The following is a 22,666-nucleotide window of genomic DNA, read 5'->3' as shown; positions in this document are numbered from 1 at the left end:
AGCAAGGTAAAATTCATAATGTCTTGCATCTAATAAAAAATTAAAGGTCACAAAAAAGCAGGAATTTATGACTCATATTAAGGAGATGGGTCAATCAATAGAAACAGACCCAGAAATGACACATATGATAGAATTAGCAACAAGAACATTAGAAGTTATTATAATGATATCCAACACATTCAAGAAGGTGAAGGAAACTTGAGCATGGTGAGTAAAGGCCCAAGTAGGACCACTAGCCATGAAAACTGCTACTGGGATTATTTTAAAAAACACATTGAGTAATAGCAGATTAAACAATGTAGAAGAAAAGATTAGTAAACTTGAAAACATAGCAATTGAAACTATTTAAAATGAAACACAAATAGAAAAAAGACTAGAACAAATAAGCAGAGCATCAGTGAGCTATGGGACAATGCCAAGCACCCTTTTTTATCTGTATTGGAGTTTACAAAAGGGAAGAGGTGGGTGGTACAGAAAAAAATTTTCTGAAGAAATAATGGTTGAAATTTTTCCAAATTTAATGAAAACATAAAGTCACAGATCTAAGAATCTTAACAAACCACAAACACACACACACACACACACAAATCATAAAGAAAACTATATGAAGGCACATCATAATCAAATTTCTAAAGCCAATGTTAAAAATATCCTAAAAACAACAAGAGATAAAAAAGATGTTACATTAAAAGAACAAAGATAAGCAGATTTAGAAGAAGGTGAAACATTTCTAAAGAACAAAAGCAAAAACAAAAACAAAACCCTGTCAACGTAGAATTCTATACCAATAAAGTTCTCTGACCATTTATCTGATTAACTTCCACATTGGAGGAAACTACTGACCTGAAAACTAATGTGAGGCAACAGGATGATACCTGTACATTGTAATTTAATGGAACATAATTATTGTATGTTTATAAAATAGCATAGCCATTTGAATGTATAAATTTGCTAATTAAATTATCTATTCAATTTATTAAAACTATCTTTCAAAATGAAAACTCAAAAAAAAAATACCCAGAGACATTCTCAGAAAAGAATTCATTACCAGAAAACATGTATGTACTATGAGAAATGTTAAAGGAAGTTTCTAAACAGAAGGAAAATGATGGCAGAGGAAAATCTGAATCTACAGAAAAGAATGATGAGTACTAGAAATGGTAAATATGCAGTTAAACATAAAAATTTTTCTTAATTTTCAAATATCTTTAAAAGATAATTGACTTTTTAAAGTAAAAAACAACAGCAATGTATTGTGGGGTTTATTACACCTGTAAAATAAAAATATCTTAGCACGAAACCTGGAAGGGGGAGACAAGAAAATATACTATTATAAAGTTCTCATATGTGAAGTGGTGTAATAGTTAAAGATGTACTATAAATCCTAAAGCAACTACTAAAAACAAAAACATAGATTAATAACTAATAAGCCAATAAAAAGGGTAAAGTGTAATTACTAAAAATATAACAATCAATCCAAAAGAAGGCAGAAAAGAAAAGGAAATATGGAGTAAAGAACAGATGGGATTATCTTACAGCATATACAAAAATCAACTCAAAGTAGATTAAGACTTAACATAAGACCTAAAACTGTAAAATTCCCAGAAGAATACGTAGGGGAAACCAACAAAGGACAGGTATGAAGAATATATATGTATACACATATGTATCTCCAGCTCAAATGGTCCTAAACACAAAGAGTTGTTAAATGTATGAAAAGATGTTCAACCTCACTAGTAATCAGGAAAATGCAAATTTAAACCATTATGGGAAATCTTTTTATACCCATAAGAAAGGCAAATTTTTAAGTCAGACAATGCCAAAGTTTGGTAAGCCAGTTAGTAATGTGAACTCTTATTCACTGCTGGTGGGAGTATAGATTATTTCAATCACTTCAGAAAATAGTTTGGCTTTCCTTATAAACCTGAAAGTGTACTTTTCCTACAACCCAGCAATTTCATTAGAATGTATACACTTTATAGGAATTATTGCACCCTAAGTTAACTCTTACACATGTTAGTCAGGAACATGTAAAACAGTGTTTATAGACACTTTGATCAGTATTGTAAAAATGGGAACAGCCCAAAATGGAAACAGCGCAACACTAGAATGTGTAAATAAGCTGTAGCATAATCTTATAATGAATATACAAAGCTAAATACAATATGGATGAATTATTCAAAAACATAATTTCGTGTGAATAAAGTCATAGACAAATATATTGTTTGATTATTTTTATGTAAAATTCAAAAGCTGGCAAACAAAATAATGTTTCACTTAGGGTTTCCTATATAGGTATAAAATCTCCAAAGAAAGGGAATGGTTAATGTATAATTCAAGATATCGCTTATGCCTCAGTAAGAGAGCTGCAATCAGTGAGTAACAGCTATGAGGCTCTGAAGAATAGTAATGCTCTATCTCTTGGCCTTGGTGGTACATACAGGTGTTCACTTGCTGCCCTTTAATATGTGCATGTTCATCTGCATTCAATCCTCCTGTGTATATTATATTTAAAAAAAAATTTAATTGCAGATTCCAAGGTCACAAAACCAGATATTTCAGTTCAATAGGTTAGGATGGCCCCAAGAAATGTGAATGTTTGTCAAGTTCCCATGATGATTCTGATAAAAGTAATCTGAGGACCATACTTCAAGTATCTGCTTATTATTTCTATGGGTTTGAACTCTTTGGTCTTGGAACTTGACATTTCACAAAGAGCTGCAACATGATTAAAGGAGGCAATTTATAATAAATAAACACACAACTCTTTCAATTCCAGAAATTATCACTTTACTATACAAAAAAACCTAAACATTTACAAAAGAAATCAAAAGAAGTTGCATTTTTAGACCACATTGGGAAAGTTACACAAGAGTCTGATGAACAAACAACATCATAAAACGTCTAAGTACCATATCAGTACCATCCAGAGAAATCCAATCAACCATTATACCATAGGTTGAAGTATTTAGTACCTGAAAGTCAACCCAGTGCCCTCTTGGTTTATCATTTTCCTATAACAATATAAAATCCTAACATCTTTACAAAACATGGAATTGTTGTCTATGAACTTTATAGGAATAAAATTTTGTTAAAGGAAATAAAATATTAAAAAGATGACATAGTTCAGCTGCCAATCAATATTAAGATGCTTTAAGTTATAACAGTCAATCCAAGCAACATTTTAATAATTATAGAAATGTGACTATAATGTGCTGATATTCCAAGCAATCTTGCTATGGCATAGTTTTATTTTACATATATACAAATCATGTTATTGCATATACACATCAAGAAACTACTCCAGTTGTCACATCTCAAAGGTAGTGCCTATTTTTTAGGCAGAAATTTTCCTTTGGCTTCTTGCTCACAACAAGGGGCCTAGGCAGCCATTTCTTTCCAAGAGTTCACTACATTCAAGGAAGTCTGGACTCCTAGCTTGTTGTTTTCCTCATGGAATGATGAGCAGTACTGAGGATTTGAACTGATAAATAGTGTCTCTGAATGAACATTTCAAACATTAGCTACACTTTTGATTTCTGTGCTTCTACAAGACTGTATGACCCTTTCATGTTGGCTTTTCTAGCAAAGTAAATAATCATTCCAATGGCAGGTATTATTAAGGAGGATGCACAATAGAGCACGAGAAGTTCAGGAGAAAAATAGTGCTTGTTACTTTCTCTTCCTGGAAAATAACAAAATGGATGCAATTAATGTCTAGTATAAAAAGAAATTGTTTAATAATAATAGTTACATGTTTTATTTTAACAGTACAACTCGTTCTCTAAAGAGAAGTGACTCAAAGTAGTGATAAGAACCAACAGGACCCAAAATGCATATTTCTTTGAATTATTCAAATAATCAGTTAGCAGTTGCTATGGTCATGATGAGTCTAAAGATGACAGTTGTTGATTTCCACAAACTTGGATTCAAATAGATTCAGGTTCAATAGCAGAATGGAAGGAAGGGCGCAACATTTTAGGACTCATTTAGAAGAGCAAGGATTGGAGCAGAGGGTTTGCTTTGGGAAATAGAAATATATACTAAAGAACTGGGACTCTGATCATTATGAATTACAATAACTAAACAGTTCTCCAAGAAAAGCCTTGTAACACCTAGAGTGTAACCATTATAGTCAAACACCACATATAAGACAGTAAGGGAAAGAATTTTTGTCGATGGCTTTTTTAGAAATATATAGAAAACTTTATATTTTGTATCTCTGAAGTAGGCCATCTTAATATACATTATTCCTCTTCAGCATTTATATCACTTCTTGATAATATGAAGTTTTTTGGATAGCATTATGTTTTAGCTTAAATGTGACTTACTCAGAGAGACATTCTCTGACCTGCATCTCCTCCAGCCTAAATAAGAAACCCTAATATACTTTTTTTCCTAATATAGTTTTATAACCCACTACACTTTCCCTCCATAGCTCTAATCACAGCTTATAGTTAAACATTTGTTTGCTTATCTATTAATTTTGTCTTCCTCCTTCAGACTGTGAATTACATAAACATATGTATTAGTGTCTTTTAGATCCACCACTGAATAGCCTTACCTGCCTCCCTGCTTGGAGTAGCTTGCACCCAATTAATATCTTTTGAATAGTAATATATTTTTTTTCTTTCTGCATCCTGCCATGTTTTCATTTTGTTGTAAATTGGGTACATAAGGTAATAGTATACAAAAACTTTAAAATTAGTACTCTTTCTACTTACAAAAATCATCTGACCCCTACAATACTATTTAATATCTTAACCTTATAAGAACATCTATAGAAGATAGCATGGTATTTACTGAAGTTTCATCTCTATTTATATTTACGTTTGCACAGCATTGTATGACCTCACAAATATTGTTTCTTCAAGTGACATATATATTGTCTCAGTCCTGGAAGAAAGGAGTGATTTGACCTTGATAATCATTGCTTTACTTCTAGAGTTTCTAATCACTGGAGATCAACCAAGAAGAAAAGAATCACTGGAGTCAGATGACGGGAAGTCCATTTTTTTGAATTATTGAGGTCAAAAACACTTCACCATAAACATAATGATAACTGCCTTATTTTTCTACTTTCCCTCGCTAGAGTAGAACTAGTCAGAGTACAAGGGTAATATTTTAATAGAATTTCCATTATCATAATTATGGTTAGGCATCAATATTGATAACCTGCTGAGCAATGAATGGTACCTCTGCTCCTATTGTTTTCTTTTCAATTTAATACATATTATCTTTTGCCTTTGATTTTCCCCTCAGATATCTGCAGTAAAATACAAATTCGCTGCTGAGTTGGTTACCAAGGCAACCTTCAAATACAATTTTCTATTAGCTGTATCAACACTGAAAATCCTAAAGACTTCCAACCATTTCTATCACTGGAATACATTCAAGCAAATATATTTGTAAAAAAAAAAAAAAAAAAACCAAAATTAATTTTAAAACTCAGCTAACTTCAAAAGATGACTAGTTGAAAATTCCCAGGAAAAATGTCCAATTTTTGTTTCCATTCATTTGTAGTTATTTTAAACCATATTTAGTTTGGGGGTTCTAGCTGAGGGCCTAATGTGTTTTAATTTGTTCATTTAAATAATTAGTGAAAAATGGCAAATATGTAAGTTACTAGCTTAATAAAGCAATTAGAAAAGACAGCAAGGTATGAGAAATAAAAAGTGGAGAAGAAGCTTTGGTGTGTCTTTAAAAGATAATCGTTAACTACAAAAAGAAATATAAAAATGTTAGACATCCAAGTTCCTGGGACTAGGCTTAATTAAAGGTGTTCTGGAGGCATTGAGGATTAAATAGGAATAAATGAATTTCAACCTACTCATAACCAAGATCTCAATCCATCCAGAAACATCCCCAACCTCATGGGAAGCACTGATTACATACACCCCTGTGTCACTTTGAGTAACATGATACAAGGTAAATGTTCCATTCTTTGAACACATAGTAACTTCATTGGCCAGATCAACTCTTTTCAGGATAATCACTGCAGGTGGATGACTAAAAGTTTTACCTGTAATCATGATATTTTCCCCTTCTTTAACATTTCCATGTGTATGTATTGATATTGTCGTGTTCCAAGGAGGTATCATGAAGACAAGAAAACATACGGTAAGGTCTTGTAATCTTGAGAGATTTGGCCAGATGAGTAAAATTTTTACCCATTTTCTGACCCACGTTTAAATTTTCTTTACACTGATGAGTAGTTGCTAACTCTGAGAGCCCAGTGCCAGAGGCTCTTAAAAATTGGCATTTGTTTGCAAAAATGTTCACTTCAATTTTGGCTTCCAACACACAGTGGGAGCTCATTAGCCCTCAAGGAGTGGGAGACAGAGTAGTAAAGGCTGACTTATTCTGCTTCCACTGATAAGATCAACAGATCCTACTGTGTGTTCACACGAGGGGTTAGAAGATTAAGAGGCTTCTGAAGTTTCTCTGCTGGGGCCACTGTCCCCTCCCTCCCTCTCTCCATCAGAATAGGGTAAAATGGACAAGGAGCTTGGATTTTCTAAGGAGGCAGTTATGTAGTCTAGAGTTTCCTTTATGTTGTTCAGCATTAAGATCACCAAACTCAATTATTATCCTGAAGAGAGTCAATCCAGAAAATATGTAGTTACTCCGTGTTCAGAGAGTGGCACTCTCTTCTGGTAGGAAGGAAAAGGGTCTGGATAGAGCCTTTCTTTTTCCATGTGCCAATTCTACTTCTCTAGTTTCCTTATAACCCCCAGGGAAAGGTTTTGAAAATACATTTAAACACTTTGGAAATGCAGGACCTCAGAGACCAATGATGAATTGTCAACGTTTATAAAAGCAAACAGGAATTCTACACTGACCAATGATTGATTAATGTCAACTTCCTGGCTGAACTCCATAGGATAGAGCAGCTGTGTGTGATTATTTTAGGAAACACTAAGAAATAACCATAATCATCATGGAATTCAGTTCCATTTTACCCACTCATTCACCTAATCCTTGAAATTCATTACAATTCACCAAGCCTCTGACCGATTATAAAAAATAATAAAAAACAAAAACAAAAAACAAACCTTTAACATCAAGTGTTATGCTTCTTAATTGCAAGCCAACTTCATTTTTAGATTCACATTCGTATACTCCCGCATCCTCCAACTGGGCCCTGTGGATGGTATATGCACCATCTGTAGACTTCAGCACTATGTAGCCTGACTCTGCTTTTTTCTTCAGGATTATCAAAGTTTGGGGAACATTTCCACATGTACAGGAGATAATGACAGTGTCTCCTTCCTTGACACTCTCAGAAGGAAAAGCTGTAAGTCGTACATCTTTTGGAGCAACTGTGGAAAGAATTTAAAGATACCTCTGACTGAATGAAATATAAACCAATCCCATATTAATTTAATGACAGTAACAATAGCTGTCAAGATGGTATTTGTGCTTACTGTTTGCATTAAATATTTAGAGGGGTAATTAAAGAAGTCAAGCATTTACTGGATTGTTGTAAATGATCACATTTTTAATAAAAGAAGACAACTCTTATGCTTCTTTCATGTCCCTTAATATAATTCTTTACCCAGCCTAGCCAATGAATAAGTGTTTTAAAAAGAGCTGTAGATTTCAAATGTGACAAAGAACTTTTTTTTTTTGTCACACTGCTGTGCAAATATTTCTTTAAGTATAAAGGCCTTTACAGGCTTCTGAGTTCTGAGCTGGACAATCCCAGATCAAGAAATTAAGCTGTGCTTACAATTCTTAACAACACCAATTATCCTGGGCTAAGTACTTGACATACAACATCTCTGTTAATACGCAACCCGTGGAGGGAGGTACCACATCACCATTTTATAAGTGAGATTCCCATTAAGTTCATCTGTTTTGTGACTTGATTTGATACTCTTTCCCCAACCAGAGCTACATCCTAAGGGCTTTCTTTAAGGTAGTGCATTGCCCTGCCAAGTTTCTTCCTTTAAAATACAAATTATTATTGTAATGATGTAACAAGAAAGTCCCTAATATCTTAGTGGAAACAATACCAAGGGATAAGAGAGGAACTGACAGCTCTAGTGAAGAAGAGAACCTTGAACCCCAAAAGGGAAGGTATGAGGGAAATCCAAATCACTTCATGATTTTGCCCAAAACTGCCTACAGCTTCATCCTGTCAACTAGGAATTGTTTTGTTCTCAGTCTTGCCTCTCCATCCTGGCAAGAATGGGTCTGGGTCTGCTAACTTCATCCACCCTAGTGATTCTATTCCATTAAACTGATAGACTAGAGGGCATGGTCACTGCTACTCAATCTCAGAATTTATAAAATGTTTAAGTGCCTTCTTAGGCTTCTAAGCACATATTAACAGGCATCTTGTGAGATTACCACTCAGAGTTTAATCCAGCTAGATAAGGTAGCTTTAGTCCTAAGTAATTTCAAAATACATATATACGTCTTCCTATCCTTATTTCAATGGCATAATCAATGCCTTGTAAGTGTAACTGGAACTCTTGGCACAGTTCCTGGATTCCACCTGCAGTTGAAAGAATTTTAGGATAAGTGACTTGGAATGGTTCATGAGGAAGTACTATTCCAGGAGCTTTCCATGCAGAGAAAACATCATGAGCTTTTCAAAACGCTCAATGCATTCTGTTTTAGTAAAAATTTTGTTTGTTTCAAAAAGGACTTTGTTCAAAACCAGTAACACAACCAAAATAAGACTAGCAATCATAACTCATTTAATCACTTAGCTCACCTTGGATAATTAATTCGACTTCTTTTCTGCTTATTCCAACCTGGTTAATGCCTTCACAGACATAAATACCAGAATCTTCCATTTTTGTAGACGTTAAGGTAAGAGTGGTATTCTCAGAAAGAGGCTGTAGATCCCCGTTACTTAGCAGCCTGCTCCACAGGATTTTCGGAGCTGGAAGGCCATCGCTAGAGCATGTCATATTCACAGATCTACCTTCCTCCAGGATGGAGGAGGGGCTGACCAAGATGGTTGTATCCCCGGGAGCAACTGAAAAGGTGGGAACACTTGTTAGCTTGACTCTTTATACACCGAGTTCCAAATAATTTTGATAATGTTGCAAAACTGGGCTATGGATTCGCAGATTAGAACAGTTTATAAATCTTAATAACTTTCCAAAAGAGGTTTCTGTCCCCATTTACTTTAGCAGATACAGAACGAGAGAGAGTAGAATATAGACACATCCTGGATATTTTCCAATGGAAATAAATTCTGTAGAAACTCTCTTACTATCAAAGAATGGATGATCAATGATAGTACATATTGACATTTATGGTACATTAAACATGACCATGAACTATGTGAATCACCTATGAAAAGGTGGACTCTATTTTTCTACCTCTTGAATCTAGGCTGTCCTTGTGACTAACTTTGACCAATATATCCTGGAAGAAGTAACACGGTAGGACTTCCAAGCCCAGCCCCAAGAGCCCCCTTTCATGATCACCCTCTTGAAATACTGCACTCTGGTGACTATACCTAGGCTACCTTCCTTGAGAGACACCACATGGAGAAAGAAAGGCCAAGAAACACCAGAGAAGGCCCAGACATGTGAGTGAGGCCACCTGGGACCATCCCCCACTGACCTGTCAACTGACTGACAATGCATGAATGAGCTCATCTAATACTACATTGAACAAACTGCCCATCTGACCTCTTCCCAAATTGCCAGCTTAGAATCATAAGCCAATAAACAGTTGTTTTAAGCACTGGGGGTGGTTTGTTATAATAATCATTATTTTGTTGTTCCTTTTCAATTATTTTTTTCACATCGGTTTTAACTATCAACCTCATGTTAACTCTTGCCTGGCAACCATGATCTAAAAAATTCATATTAAATTGTGGATAGATCATGCATGTACTTACCATTAACATATAGTATCTGTGTACTCTGCCTTTGTTTGGGTTCAAATTCCATTTCGTCAATAGGTAACTTAGCCAGACAAACAAGAACTTTTCCAGTGTCTTCAGTGGTGGGGATGAAGGTCATTTCCAAACTCTTGGTCTCTAGGGATTTCTTACTTACATCTTCCAAAAAGATTTTATTCTTCATAATATTCTCCCCTTTAAGTAATTCAATTTCCAGCCGGTCAAAAGGATACACATCAGGAACCTTACAGCTTACAGTGACTGGGTTTCCACTCACTAACAGACCACTCATCTCAATTTCTGGATCTCTAAGGAAGGCTGCAAATGTCAAGCAAAAATGATGTTTATATGTGACAGTCAAAGAAAAACAGAACTAATCTCTATTAAATGCAAAGGTCTCAAAATGCAGATTTTAATTCACCTGGGATAGGATGATCACTAATATATAAATAACAACATTGAGTATAAATATTTATGACATTAAATGTCAATAATGCTGGAAACAAAAAATAACTAGCACAACAAATCATCAGGTAATAAATATACTTCTTATTCTTCTCTAGTGATGCAATCTTGCTGACACCTGTGGACTGGTCTTTTCAATGGATATGTCAGCTTCCACCATCCTATTTAGTAACTATATATTTTAAACATTTTAAATATTTTCCAGGATGTATTGGATATTTACTATGTGCTAGTCCCTTAACATTCATTATCTCAGTCTTCAAAACAGCGTAATCTAACGGGTATTAACTTATTTTACAGTTAGAAAAACTTATAGAGAATGTATTTTACAGCTAGGGAAACATAAAATGCATAGAGGCTAAGAGTCTGCCATTTGGCATCATATCTAGTAAGTCACTGAGCTGAGATCAGAATTCCTATTTCCTTGAGCTCAGAGCCCAGGTTTGGTTTCACAGAGCCATGCAGCCTCTCATCTCAAATAAGACCCAAGGGCACTTCTCACTTTAGACATTTTCATTTGCAACAGCGAAGTTTAGTCAGAAAGTCTTAAATATTCCTTGGATAATACTTGTAGTTAAGAAAAAACTATGAGATTTAGATTCTGAATAACATTTATAACACATCTTATGCAAATCAATAAAAGTGAGATTAGAGTGGTTATCAGAGCAAGAGCCATGCTAAAATTTTTTTCTCCTTAAGCAAAATGTTGTTAAAGTGATACATTCTCTAAAGTTTCTGTATGATGGTAAGACTTCACTGCTGGTTCTCATTGCTGTTGGGAATGTGCCTACATCAGCAGGCCCTGGACTCTTGGTAATATGATAACGCAATAAATTTACCCTTCTTCTGAGAGATTCAAATCCCTTTACGGACATACTCTAACTCATGCTGAACAAACTCCTGAGGGGTAACACAAGTTTGGGCAGGATTTCTGGAGGAAAATCTCTACAATTGTTCTCTTGAATTCCACTGAATAAAAACAAGGCAGAATAACCTTCTCAAAGTGTAACTTTATGATCACTTTACATATTTTCTTCTTCGTTCATTATAAACTGAGGAACTCCAGCAATGTCAATTCATAGAGATTTGAGGCTGTAAAGGATTTTTGTTAAGGTGACAAGAACAGCAAGAAAAAGTGTAGTGTATTTATATGGTGTAAATCAATATTCAAATCTAGTTCAGTCTCCTGGTTCTACTTTTTGTCTGCCCCTGACCATCCCCAGTGACCAATCTAACTCCCTGGCTTTCTTTTGCTCCCCATTGCCTCATTTCTCCCATCCTGCCAATCGGCTTTCAAAAGTGCCTTCAAAACAGACCTACTAGAGCATGGACTTGAGGATATGGGGAGGAGGAAGGATAAGCTGTGACAAAGTGAGAGAGTGGCATGGACATATATACACTACCAAACATAAAATAGATAGCTAGTGGGAAGTAGCTGCCTAGCACAGGGAGATCAGCTCGGTGCTTTGTGACCACCTAGAGAGGTGGGATAGGGAGGGTGGGAGGGAGGGATATGCAATAGGGAAGAGATATGGGAACATATGTATATGTATAACTGACTCACTTTGTTATAAAGCAGAAACTAACACACATTGTAAAGCAATTATACTCCAATAAAGATGTTAAAAAAAAAAAACCAATATGCTTGGGCCTCACCCCCAATTCAAATAATTGAGCAGCAGTCATCCCATCCTGTTATCTGAGTGGACACTGACTATACTCCTTGCACACGACCACCTCTGTACACTCCACATACACCCAGAGGGGGATGGGAAGCAGGGAGCATGCAGTGTGTTCAAGTCCATGATGAGAGAGTATCGACAAGACACAACCTAAGCATTGTGGATGCTGGGTTCATATGTAATATCTACTTAAGATTTAGGCCAATTAAGTTACATCAAAAATTCTGGTTCAGAGATTTAGGAACCATTCACAATGCTAAATTCCCTTCTAAACACAAGGATCTTGTCTTGTGTCACAGATTCGCATTCTGTTTCTTCCAGTGGAACTGGGAACAACAACGACAAAACAGTGAACAATTCTGAAAACCACTTACAGTAGAGCTCCACATGGATTCCCTTTTCCAGTTTCTTATGCCCACATGTCACAGTGCACAGATAAAAATGTTCGTTCTCAAATCTCACAGGGCTCAGGGTCAACGTGGACTTGGACCCCTTGCTCCTCACCTTCCCGTTCAGAGGGCTGTCTATCTGGGTTCTCCAAGAGAAAGATGGAGACTCACAACCCATGACATCACAGGTCAATACAACTGAGTCGCCAATCTGAGCAGCAATCTGGGATCCAGGAGAGATCTCTACAGTAAACATTTTCTCTGGGGGATAAAATAACAAGACAAAAAGAAGATAAGATTCTTTTCTTCTTTCATCACAGCTCAATACATGGTCTCTCTTTTTTTCCTGGCCTCTTTTCAGCTAACATCTATGCCAGGAATAAATTACTCTTTTACACCTTGGGACCTTCAGAAATGAAACCACATCTTTTAAGAACAAATGCACAAGACGCTGTTGATTCATTCATTCAACAGAGTGAATAAGGATAAAATTTTGTCAAGACAGAGATTGGCATCTTTTCAACAAAAAAATTCATTCTCCACTCAAATGTAGTTTATCAAATCCCTGTAACAGTGGAATAACAGCTCAAAAATATAAGAGGTTCCAGTGTGTCAAGCATTGTGGAAACCACTTTACATATATTATCTCATTTAATCCTCACAATTTCATGAACTGATATTATTAATTCTGTCTCCCTCTCCTCCTCTTCTTCCTCCTCCTCTTTCTTCTTGATGAAAAATGATAAATAACCTCACCCAGCTTACAAGTGACAAAATTAGGACTTGAAGCCAGGTGGGTCTGATTCAAGATCCCAGCTTTTCAATTGCTTGAACAACTAAATCAAATCATCCTCATGTGGAGATAAAACAAAATCTAAGAAAAGTACTGAAAAAAAGTTATACAAATATGTCTTCTGATTAGAAGCAATACCCATAACAGACCAGCACTTAGAGCTTCTGTATCAACAGAATAAAGCTGCACCATTGAAAGTCACACAGAATCACACTGAAAGCAAAGTCAAAATCTAAGCATTAAAGTGGTATGCAGGCCACCTCTTAAATTTGTTTGATACAATATAAAAATATTTTACTATTGACTCAGGGGCTGAAACTTGAGAGGTCAGGGCAAACTCCTAAGTCTCAGATATCCAGAAAAGCTCTTTGGCTTCCAGTGCCATCCCTGATAGTTGTTTTTGACTAGATTGTGAAGAGTTTTATGTGACTATTTTAAGAAATGTGAATTTTAATTTACATGCAGTTAGGGTTTGGTTGAAGTCATATAAAATGTGCACCTTTTTTGTTTAAGGTAGATAACTCTGGTAGCAGTACATAGGATTATGTGGGGGACAGAATGATAGCAGGGTGACCACTTAAAGACAATTAGCTATAGTTGAAAAACCATGGGGTTTGGGGGTTAAACGGGTCTCTGTTAAATGCCACTAATGAGCTATGTGACTCTAGGCAAATTGTCAACTATTCTGTGCCTGTGTTTTTATTCGCCTCATAAGGTTGTGGTAAAGAAAAAAGATATAACATTTATAAAGAGGAAAGAGACTTCCTGGCAAATATTAGGTGTACAAGCAATAAGGGTCATTATTAATCTCTGGGAGACACTATTCTCTCATCTCTAAAATGGATATAAAATACATACTCGTTAGTTATTTCTTGAAGATTAGAGGAAACATATGTAAAGTGCCTGGAATATAGCTGGTGGTCAGTGGATGTTATTTATTGATAAGAACATCTTTCAAGAGTCCAAGTAAGAGATGATAAACTAAGGCAATAGCAAGAGGGTTGAAGAAAAGAGGTCAAATTCTAGGAATCATTTTGAGGTAGAACTGACAGGTTTTGGTGATATGGAATAGGAACATGAATTTCAGAGTAAACAGCATATAATACATAGTTCAAATCTTGGGAGTCCAGAGTTAGAAGGGAAGAGGACCAGATGTGGGAACCTGAGAATACTAATATTCAAGGGGCAGAAGGAAGAGAGAAAGCCAAGGAATGAGGCAGTGAAAGAATGATGAGAAATGGAAAGGAACCAGAAAAACAGAGACATGGAAGTTCCGGCAGGAAAGATTTCCAAGAAGTATGAGTAAGATGAATATATAATTGTATTAAAGTACATGGCGATCAGATGGATCATCAATAAAAGTTAACGAAGTAATTTTGGCATTGAAGCTATTTCACTATTGCTTAAATCTGAATGATGGCAGTTTTATCATCCTTTTTCACATTCTGCTTACCTTGAACAATTAATTTCACCTCTTTTCTGTCTTTCCCAACCGGATTACCTCCTTCACACACATAAATTCCAGAATCTTCCATCCTCATAGCAATTAAAGTGAGAGTTGCATTCTCAGAAAGGAGCTGTAGATTCCCATTGTCTAATTTCTTGCTCCAGAAAATCTGTGGAGCTGGTAGACCTTCACTGGTACATGTCATCGTCACGGAGTCACCTTCTTGCAGGCTTGTGGAGGGATTCACAGATATAACTGTGTCCTTGGGTGAGACTGAGAAGGCAGGGCACAATAGTAGTCATTGCTAAGCATCATCTTGATCCAATAGGGCTACGGTATTTCTCTCATAGACTTTATTTACATGCTTTCACAAATTTGACAAATTTTCTCTGCCAAACTAGTGTAAAGAATTGCTGAGTCATAAAAATTAGTCAATCCAGTTTCTGACTAATTTGATGGAGTTACTTTTTTTGATGTTTGGTGTTTTCAGACGGCCATAGATACTCAGAAATTAAGAAAACCCTTAGAATAATGTGGTTCAATTCCCAGGTAAGGTAGAAGTTCCGGCTCAGCTTCCTTGCCAAAGGTTCATTCAAGTCAGCTTCAACACTTATGGTGCAAGGAAATCCATACCTTATAGTAAACACAGTCCATTTGATTTTTGGACGGCTCTAATTATTAGAACATTTTCTCTTTATTGAGCTGAACTCTTCCTCTTTGTAACTAACTTTTATACACCGGTCATAGTTCAGTCCTCTACTGCTAAAGAATATATCAAATCCCACTTCTACATGACTGTCTTTCAAATACTTAGTTATAGCTCTCGTTTCCAAGTTTTATATTCTCTAGGAAAAATATCTATTTTGACTATTCTTCTCAAAACATTGATAAAACCTTTCCATCTCATTCTCTTTCAGCTAAACTTGTTATAGAAGGCAATACTTCTTTTAAGTATGGTGTCAAAGCAGACCAGAGCATTTTAGTCTAGAACAAAGCACAGTGAGTCCACTCCTACCAATTTTGGGATTTCAAGACTGCCTCAGCTCCCCCAGCCATCTCAGGGAGCATGGAAACAATCAAACCTCATCTCCTCTCTCTCACCCCACACATATGTGTCCAGGTGAGCATACATATATGCACTCACACACAGAATAATTGCTCACCTTGTAAAATCTCTATACCTTGATATTTCAAGGCATGGTATAAGAGTTTACGAAACATGATTAAAAACATTTTATCACTTAAGCCTATTTCCTACTACTCAATCAGGTGGTATTAGTAGTCCTCTTTGATAGACTGGGAAATTAAGTGACCCAAATTCACACAATTAGTGGAGACAGAACTTAAGCTCAAATCTTCTCAACACAAATTTGGTGCACTTTTTATTAAATTATGCTATTGACAAAAATTATGCTCTCAATGAATCAAAATTGTGTAAAATCTACACACATGTTTCTTCTTGACTTTAGCTCCTAAGTTTACTGCTGTATAGATCCAAGACTAAATTCCCACAGACTTTACACAAGTACTTACTGTAGACTTGCAGTGTTTTTGTAGTCTCCCTTACTTGGGGTTGAGAATCAATTTCATTAATGTGTAATGTAGCTTGACAAACAAGAGCTTTCCCAATATCCTCATCAATAGGAATGAAGGTTACTTCCAAACTCTTCGTTTCCTGGGACTTCATTTCTGAAACCTCCAGAAAGTTCTGTTTCTTCACGGAATGGTTGCCCTTCAGTAATTCTATCTCCAGCCTTTCAAATGGGTAAACATCAGGGACCAAACACGTGACTGTGACTGGCTTCCCAACTTCCAGGGGGCCACTCAAATGAATCTCTGGGTCCTTAGGGAAAGCTGCAAAGTTCAAACAAATACATGCAAATGGACTTTTTGTTCATGTTGTATGAGGTCCCTTACTGATTTGAATCAATGTAAACTAAATCTAATATGTTTGCAAATACAGTCTTAATACAGTAGAATTAATTGTTTAAATAGCCTTTCATGGTTTGGGGTAGGTTCAAAGACTGGAATCTCCTGTTAGAGAGTTCAGCTCTGACGCTGCATGTACTACGTGTTGCATGTTATCAGGGTAAAAGGAGGGAGAAGAAATTCATGTTTATTGAATACTTATGTGTGCCCATCACTCTGCTATTCATTTAACACCAATGACTTTATTTTATCCTCACAACAACCCTAAGAAATAGATACCACAATTCATAGATATGAAAACATAAACTTAGCACATGTGCATAACTTTCCTAAGGTCACATAGCTAGTAATGATAAAGCCGGGATTTAAACTCAGGAGTTTTATTAGTCTGTACTGCTATTGAAGATTTTTTTATGTTATATCACATTCTCTTATTTTAGTGAGGGCAGATATATTTCATTTTATGGATAAGGAACCTGAGGCTTAGAATGTCATTGCAAAAAAAAGTTATTGGGCAAGATATGCTAAGAAATGAAAAGAACAATTCTAAATAATTGGCTTCTGAAAAATGGTGCCTCTGACAGGCATTCATCCACCAGAAAGGTATACCTGTGCAGCCTTTAAATTCTGGAAGGCATATTTGCCTCCCAAAATGCCTAACTCAAAGTCTAACTAATACTCCACTTGAACTTTTTAGTGTCAAGGGACACACTAGTTCAGTCAGCCATTGCTTTCCTTGCAAGGCTACTTTTCGTTGCAAACCACCAGGATGGTAACACATTGGCTTGATTCAAGACTGTGAAATAAGAATACAAAGTTTCCAACTCTAAAGAATATTACAATCAAATGTGGAATGGAGACAGGACTGTTAAACATAATGAAAGACAGACATTCTTCAAAAAAAAAAAACAAAAAACTTCAGCCAAGATAATTAAAGCCAGAAGGGCCTTCATTTCTCTTTTTAAATCTTCAACTATTTGGTACTTGTGAGGAAAGGCAAAGGAACTGGAAATGTTTTGCTATGTGAAGAAACAGTACTTTTCATTTTTCCACCAATAGTCCCATCCCTCATATTCTGAAAGAAATGCGCTTATAATCCATATAGTTTGCTGTCAGGTAATACAAGAACTCACTACTTTCCCCTGTATTTACATAAGGGGGCCTTTCAAGGAGCTCAGGAGGCTGCACAGACATAAACTCTGCATGTACAACCAGCATAATTGAAAGCAGCCGGCCAGGCACAGTTTCTTGGGAAGCACTAGCAACATACAGGCTTCTTGAAGAATCAGTTAAGGTTACTGGACAAAGTTGTCTCCACTACAGCAGAAGAGAAGCAACATAAGTAGAAAAGATTATCAAATGAGGTCTTCCTGAAGAGATGACTATCAAGGATTCCAGTATTTTGGAAAGAACAGTAACCAGAATGCAAGTGATTTATTTCAGGTTATTTTTTCACTCCTTTTGCTAACTTTCTTTGCTGGATTGAGAATGGATTGGGATACATTTTGGTAGGCTGGTAAACGAGGGGTATTCATTCACATTCACAAGGCAAATCTAGTTCATTATACAAATATCTCTGAGGTTGAGCGATTGAGCATTAAGACTTAATGGCACTCAACAAAAACAAAAACAAAACCTCCTAAATTTATCTCCGCCAAAGTCAAATGAGTGAAATGTTTGCAGATATTTTTCTTCTATCTAAAGGGGAAAATTCTGTACAGAAGCCCATTACTAAATTATAGATCCCCTGCTTAATCTTTAAACTAATTTTAAGCACCAAATTGCATAATAATAAATAAATGGAAAATCCCTGAAATATGGAATTCATAAACCATTTAGACACATGGACAAGTAAACACATAAGGATATAATTGAATAGAAAATTTTTAAATAAAATAAACAGAACCTTAGAGATTTTCACTTTATGGTTAAGAAAACTGAAGCCCAGAGAAGTTGAGTCTTACCCATGGTCACCATGTTTGTGGCAGAGTTGGAAATAGAAGCTAGGATTTGGGTCTCTGGTCTAGTGCTAGGTTCAGCTGTCTCTAGCTTTCTCGGTACACTAGGTCCTCTAGCCAAGAATCTGGACATGAATATATTTTTTTCTTTCTTTTCTTTCAAAACTATCCTTTTAAAAACTTATTTTAAAGCAAAATGGAGAGAAAATCAAATATTCTCTAAAGTACTCACAGTAGATCTCCACTGGGATTCCTTTTTCCAGTTTCTGAGACTCACAAATCACTGTGCACAGGTAATAGTGTTCATTCCCCAGACTAACAGGATCCATGGTCAGCGTGGATTTGGTCCCCTCATTTCTCACCTTCCCGTTCAGTGGACTGTCTATCTGAGTTCTCCAGGAGAACGATGGGGTCTCGCAGCCTGTTGTGCTACAAGTCAGTGAGATGGAGTCACCAATCTGAGCAATAATTTTGGATTCAGGGGAGATGTCGATTTTAAAAGCTTGAGCTGTGAAGGCAAAAAGAAAAAAAAAACAAACACTGGTTTGTTGAGTATTCTAGTCCTTCTTCTCTGTTCTAGTATAACACCCAAAATACAATCTGGCTGATCTCTTTCCTAAACTGCTTCCAACTAACGCAAGGCAGCACTGGAGTCACTTTCAAAAGAAGGTGTTGAAATCATCTTCGCTTAGGAGAACCCTCACTTTGACCTTGATGCCCATTTATCAGAGTTGTTTTGTCACTAGCTAAGTTTGCTTTCATTATCAAGTGCAGGAAACTAAAGAGACAGACCTTCCTAGAAATAGAATCCAATTACTCATTTGACATTGGAAAAAAGGTATCCAAAAACATCAACTTTGCAGCTCCAACTATGACAATATAATAGTGTCTAGCAATACTCAATAGCACATTAAAAGTTAGGTTAAATTAAGTTTTCCCACTCTTTAAAAATCCTAGTGCCTTTCTTTACGACCATAACAAAACTGACTGAAGCCAAAAACAGGGCTAAAATGGAATGCTAGCATTTGGAACAAATCAAGGAGAAGAACTTACAAACTGCAAACACCATCCAAAGTATATTTGAGGCTCCAAAGATCACAACCATCTTCCTAGGCATTTTAAGTTGCTGTTGTTATGAGAAAATAATGGTTCCAAAACCCTTCTTTCTGTCCCCACTGAAAGTGCCTGGGAAGTCTTGAGCTCCTAAAGCCAGTGAGGTTCAGTGAGGAATGAAATAGAAAGTCTGCTCTTTATAAAGGGTCTTGTTGCAGAGGCACAGAGGCGGAGGGAAATCCCTTCAAGGGGAAACCCGGAGCAGAGCCAGAAAAAAAGTTTAACTGACACCCAGCCAAGTCCATGTTAACCCCTTCCGTTGCTCTCAGTACTGAAACTACTATCTCTGCCCTAGAAAAAGAAAACACTTCCAAGGCTATAAAATTAAAACTTTTCCTGATTTTCATTCCAAAAGGGTATCTTTACATGAAATATATAAAGTAATGCCTGTGGCAGAATGAGGCTTTGTGAATCCAATGGGGAAAAGAGAGACGGAAAAATAGTAAATTACCCTCTAGTTTTTGAAGTGGCTAAACAAGCACTATGTCATGTGAACTGATTTTTCTCCATTAGGAAGATATATTTGCAATTCTAAAACAGAGACTAAATTTTCTCTTGCAAAAAAAAGGAAAAGATCCTTTCTTTTGATGAGTTACTTTTAAAAAGAGAGACAGCATAGCTTCTTAGTTTTATACTTTTTATTCACAACATAGTTTTTTTGACAACAAACATCCAGCTTCTGAAATGATTTTCTTGAGTAGAGAATACAGGAATGCTATCAGAAAAAGAGAAAGAATTTTCCTCTTCTTTTTTAGAAAAGCTACCAATTCTTTGGTTCAGTTGCTGGATAATTGGAAGTCTTTTTCAGACTTAAATGCAAATGTATGGAATTCATCTGAAGTGGTAAATCTCTTAGACTGTGAGACTTAACCACAAACACAGTTAAAACATGAAAAATAATTTGTTTCTCTTTTATGGGAGGTGACGACAACAATTTTATACTCTTTTTCCCCGCCAGTGAAATGACTTTTTAAAAGGTATTTTTAAATGACTGTTTTTGCCTTACACACACATACTTAAGTCTTTGCAAAATGCTTGCCCATCAGAAAGAAACCGGAATAGCCACTTCCTTGTATTAGACTTGTGCAGGTCTTCCTCCCGCACTGGATCATCAGTTCGTATCATGGTCCCAGACCAGTTCTTGTTCAGCATTGTATCTACCTCTGCCTTCCCAATATCTAATGCATGGTTTTACACTTAATGGGCACCAAAAAAGTGCAATCATAAATATTATAAATTAAAATTTGGAAAAGAAACTTCCAAAATGCTAGCAATAATATGTAAATACTGCATGAGAAAAATGTTGGATTCTACAAAAAATATATATATATACCAAAGCTCACGGACTCCCAGGGATGGTACAATAAACAGCCCTGTGCTATGTGACTGAGGAAGGCCATAACTGAAGTTTGGAACTGATAACTCTTCTTACACGGCTGGAGAGGTTCTGAACCTCCTCTTGGATGCTGATGAGGCTCCCACTCAAGGCTAAGGAGAGAAAAAAAGTGGAAGAAGCTACTGGCTGTGATGGTATCTAAGTGTGACTTCATCTGCCAAATAGCTAAGGATCAGAAAAGGGGCTTCAGGCAAACTTAGCTGATGAACAAGTAATCTAGAGGTCTTTTACAATGTTCATGTCATGGAAGAAGATTATCAGAACCATGTATGTTGACTGCTTAACTCAGAAGAAATCAAAAGGGAATTATGGAGTTTTATTGTACTTCTCTGGGGTGTAGAAACACAAGTGAACCATAGGATCCAAATTGGGATCACTGAGAACAAGTCATAGCAAATAACTTCAGTATCAAGCTAGGATATGATTCCAAGCTTGGGACATTGGAGAAATATCTAATCTATTGAATTAGTTCATAGTGGTTTCGGCAGAAGTGTCTCATGACATACTTGAGTTGGATGCCATTTGAGGTCCTACCAACTCCTCCCAGGTTGAGTTGATTGCATTCTCTTCTGTGACCTCTTCACTAGAGCATACTGGCAGTGAAGCACTTGTCATGCTGCATTTACCTGTTAACATGTCAATCATTCCTAACTTACATACTCAGGTGTTTTCATTTTCCATCATAGCATCTAGCCCAGAATAAGATATCCTTAAAATTTGTGGAATGAATGAATGAATAGAATTTCAAGTACAAGGTTAACAGGTTGGGACTAACCTATCTGGATAGAGTGTTCCTGTGTTTTTTCTTTGAAATTGTTCAGTTCAACATTTTTATCAGTAACACAGGAGACATGATTATCTAATTTATTCATAATGCAAGATTGAGAAAGACAGTTAACCTTAGAGATGACAGAATCAAGATAAGGATGATCTCAAAAGATGTAATAATGGTCCAGATAATGAAGTGAAATTTAATGGGAATGCATTAAAGTCCAGCATTGAAATGTAAAACATCAAAGTCTTAAGTAAAATATGGAAGAGTTTTGACTTGATGGTAATTCATAGGAAGACCCTCTAATGGTTTTAGTGAATCACAAAGTGAACACAAGACAACATTGTCATGAGAAACCAAAATAGATGTTGATAAGCTCAAGGTGCACTCATAGCATTCAACCTTCTCATCACCTGAGGCCACAGTCTCCAAGACTATATTGGGAGCAGGGGTGTCTGATTCAAGGCTCTAGTCTTTATGAGAGAGACTGACAAAATAGAGGGTGTCCAGAAGAAAGTGATAAGGCTGGTGGATGGCTTTAAAAACCATGGCCTGGTAGGAGCTGTTGAAAGAATAGGATGTTTAGTTTGGATAAGAGACACCAATGAAGTCATTTGATAAATAGATGACTGATGTGTGAAGGAAGGAATATACCTGCTGTTCTGTGTTATATCAGAGGCTAAAGGTAGGGCTTATTGGTAGGTAGTTACTAGATTATTAGCTGTAGGAAGGCCAGGAGTATGTGTGTCCTGTTCACCACTAGAGCCTCAGCACTTAACACAGTGACCAGTAGATAGTAGGGGTTCAGTAAAACAATACTGAATGAATAAATAACAATTCGAAAGAGAGCT

General features: G+C 36.2%; 1 protein-coding gene across 3 annotated transcripts; it reads right to left on the bottom strand.

The window, feature by feature from the left end:
• Positions 1-3,524: 3,524 nt before the first annotated feature.
• Positions 3,525-19,657, bottom strand: VCAM1 (vascular cell adhesion molecule 1; the record flags this gene model as incomplete). Of its 3 annotated transcripts, none has more annotated exons than XM_079697062.1 (9): positions 3,525-3,685; positions 7,056-7,322; positions 8,726-8,992; positions 9,869-10,189; positions 12,393-12,668; positions 14,654-14,920; positions 16,181-16,501; positions 18,767-19,042; positions 19,588-19,657. In XM_079697062.1, 9 exons carry the CDS (start codon positions 19,649-19,651, stop codon positions 3,525-3,527), a joined length of 2,220 nt encoding a protein of 739 aa, XP_079553188.1. The 3 variants fall into 3 exon arrangements, with proteins under 3 accessions (XP_079553188.1, XP_079553186.1, XP_079553187.1); XM_079697060.1 differs by having other exon boundaries at positions 18,953-19,042; positions 19,588-19,651; XM_079697061.1 differs by lacking the exon at positions 12,393-12,668 and having other exon boundaries at positions 19,588-19,651.
• Positions 19,658-22,666: the final 3,009 nt, after the last annotated feature.

The sequence above is a fragment of the Hyperoodon ampullatus genome (assembly GCF_949752795.1).
Source record: "Hyperoodon ampullatus genome assembly, chromosome: 2".
Taxonomy (NCBI): Eukaryota; Metazoa; Chordata; class Mammalia; order Artiodactyla; family Ziphiidae; genus Hyperoodon; species Hyperoodon ampullatus.
This window is presented reverse-complemented; position numbering and strand designations above follow the sequence as displayed.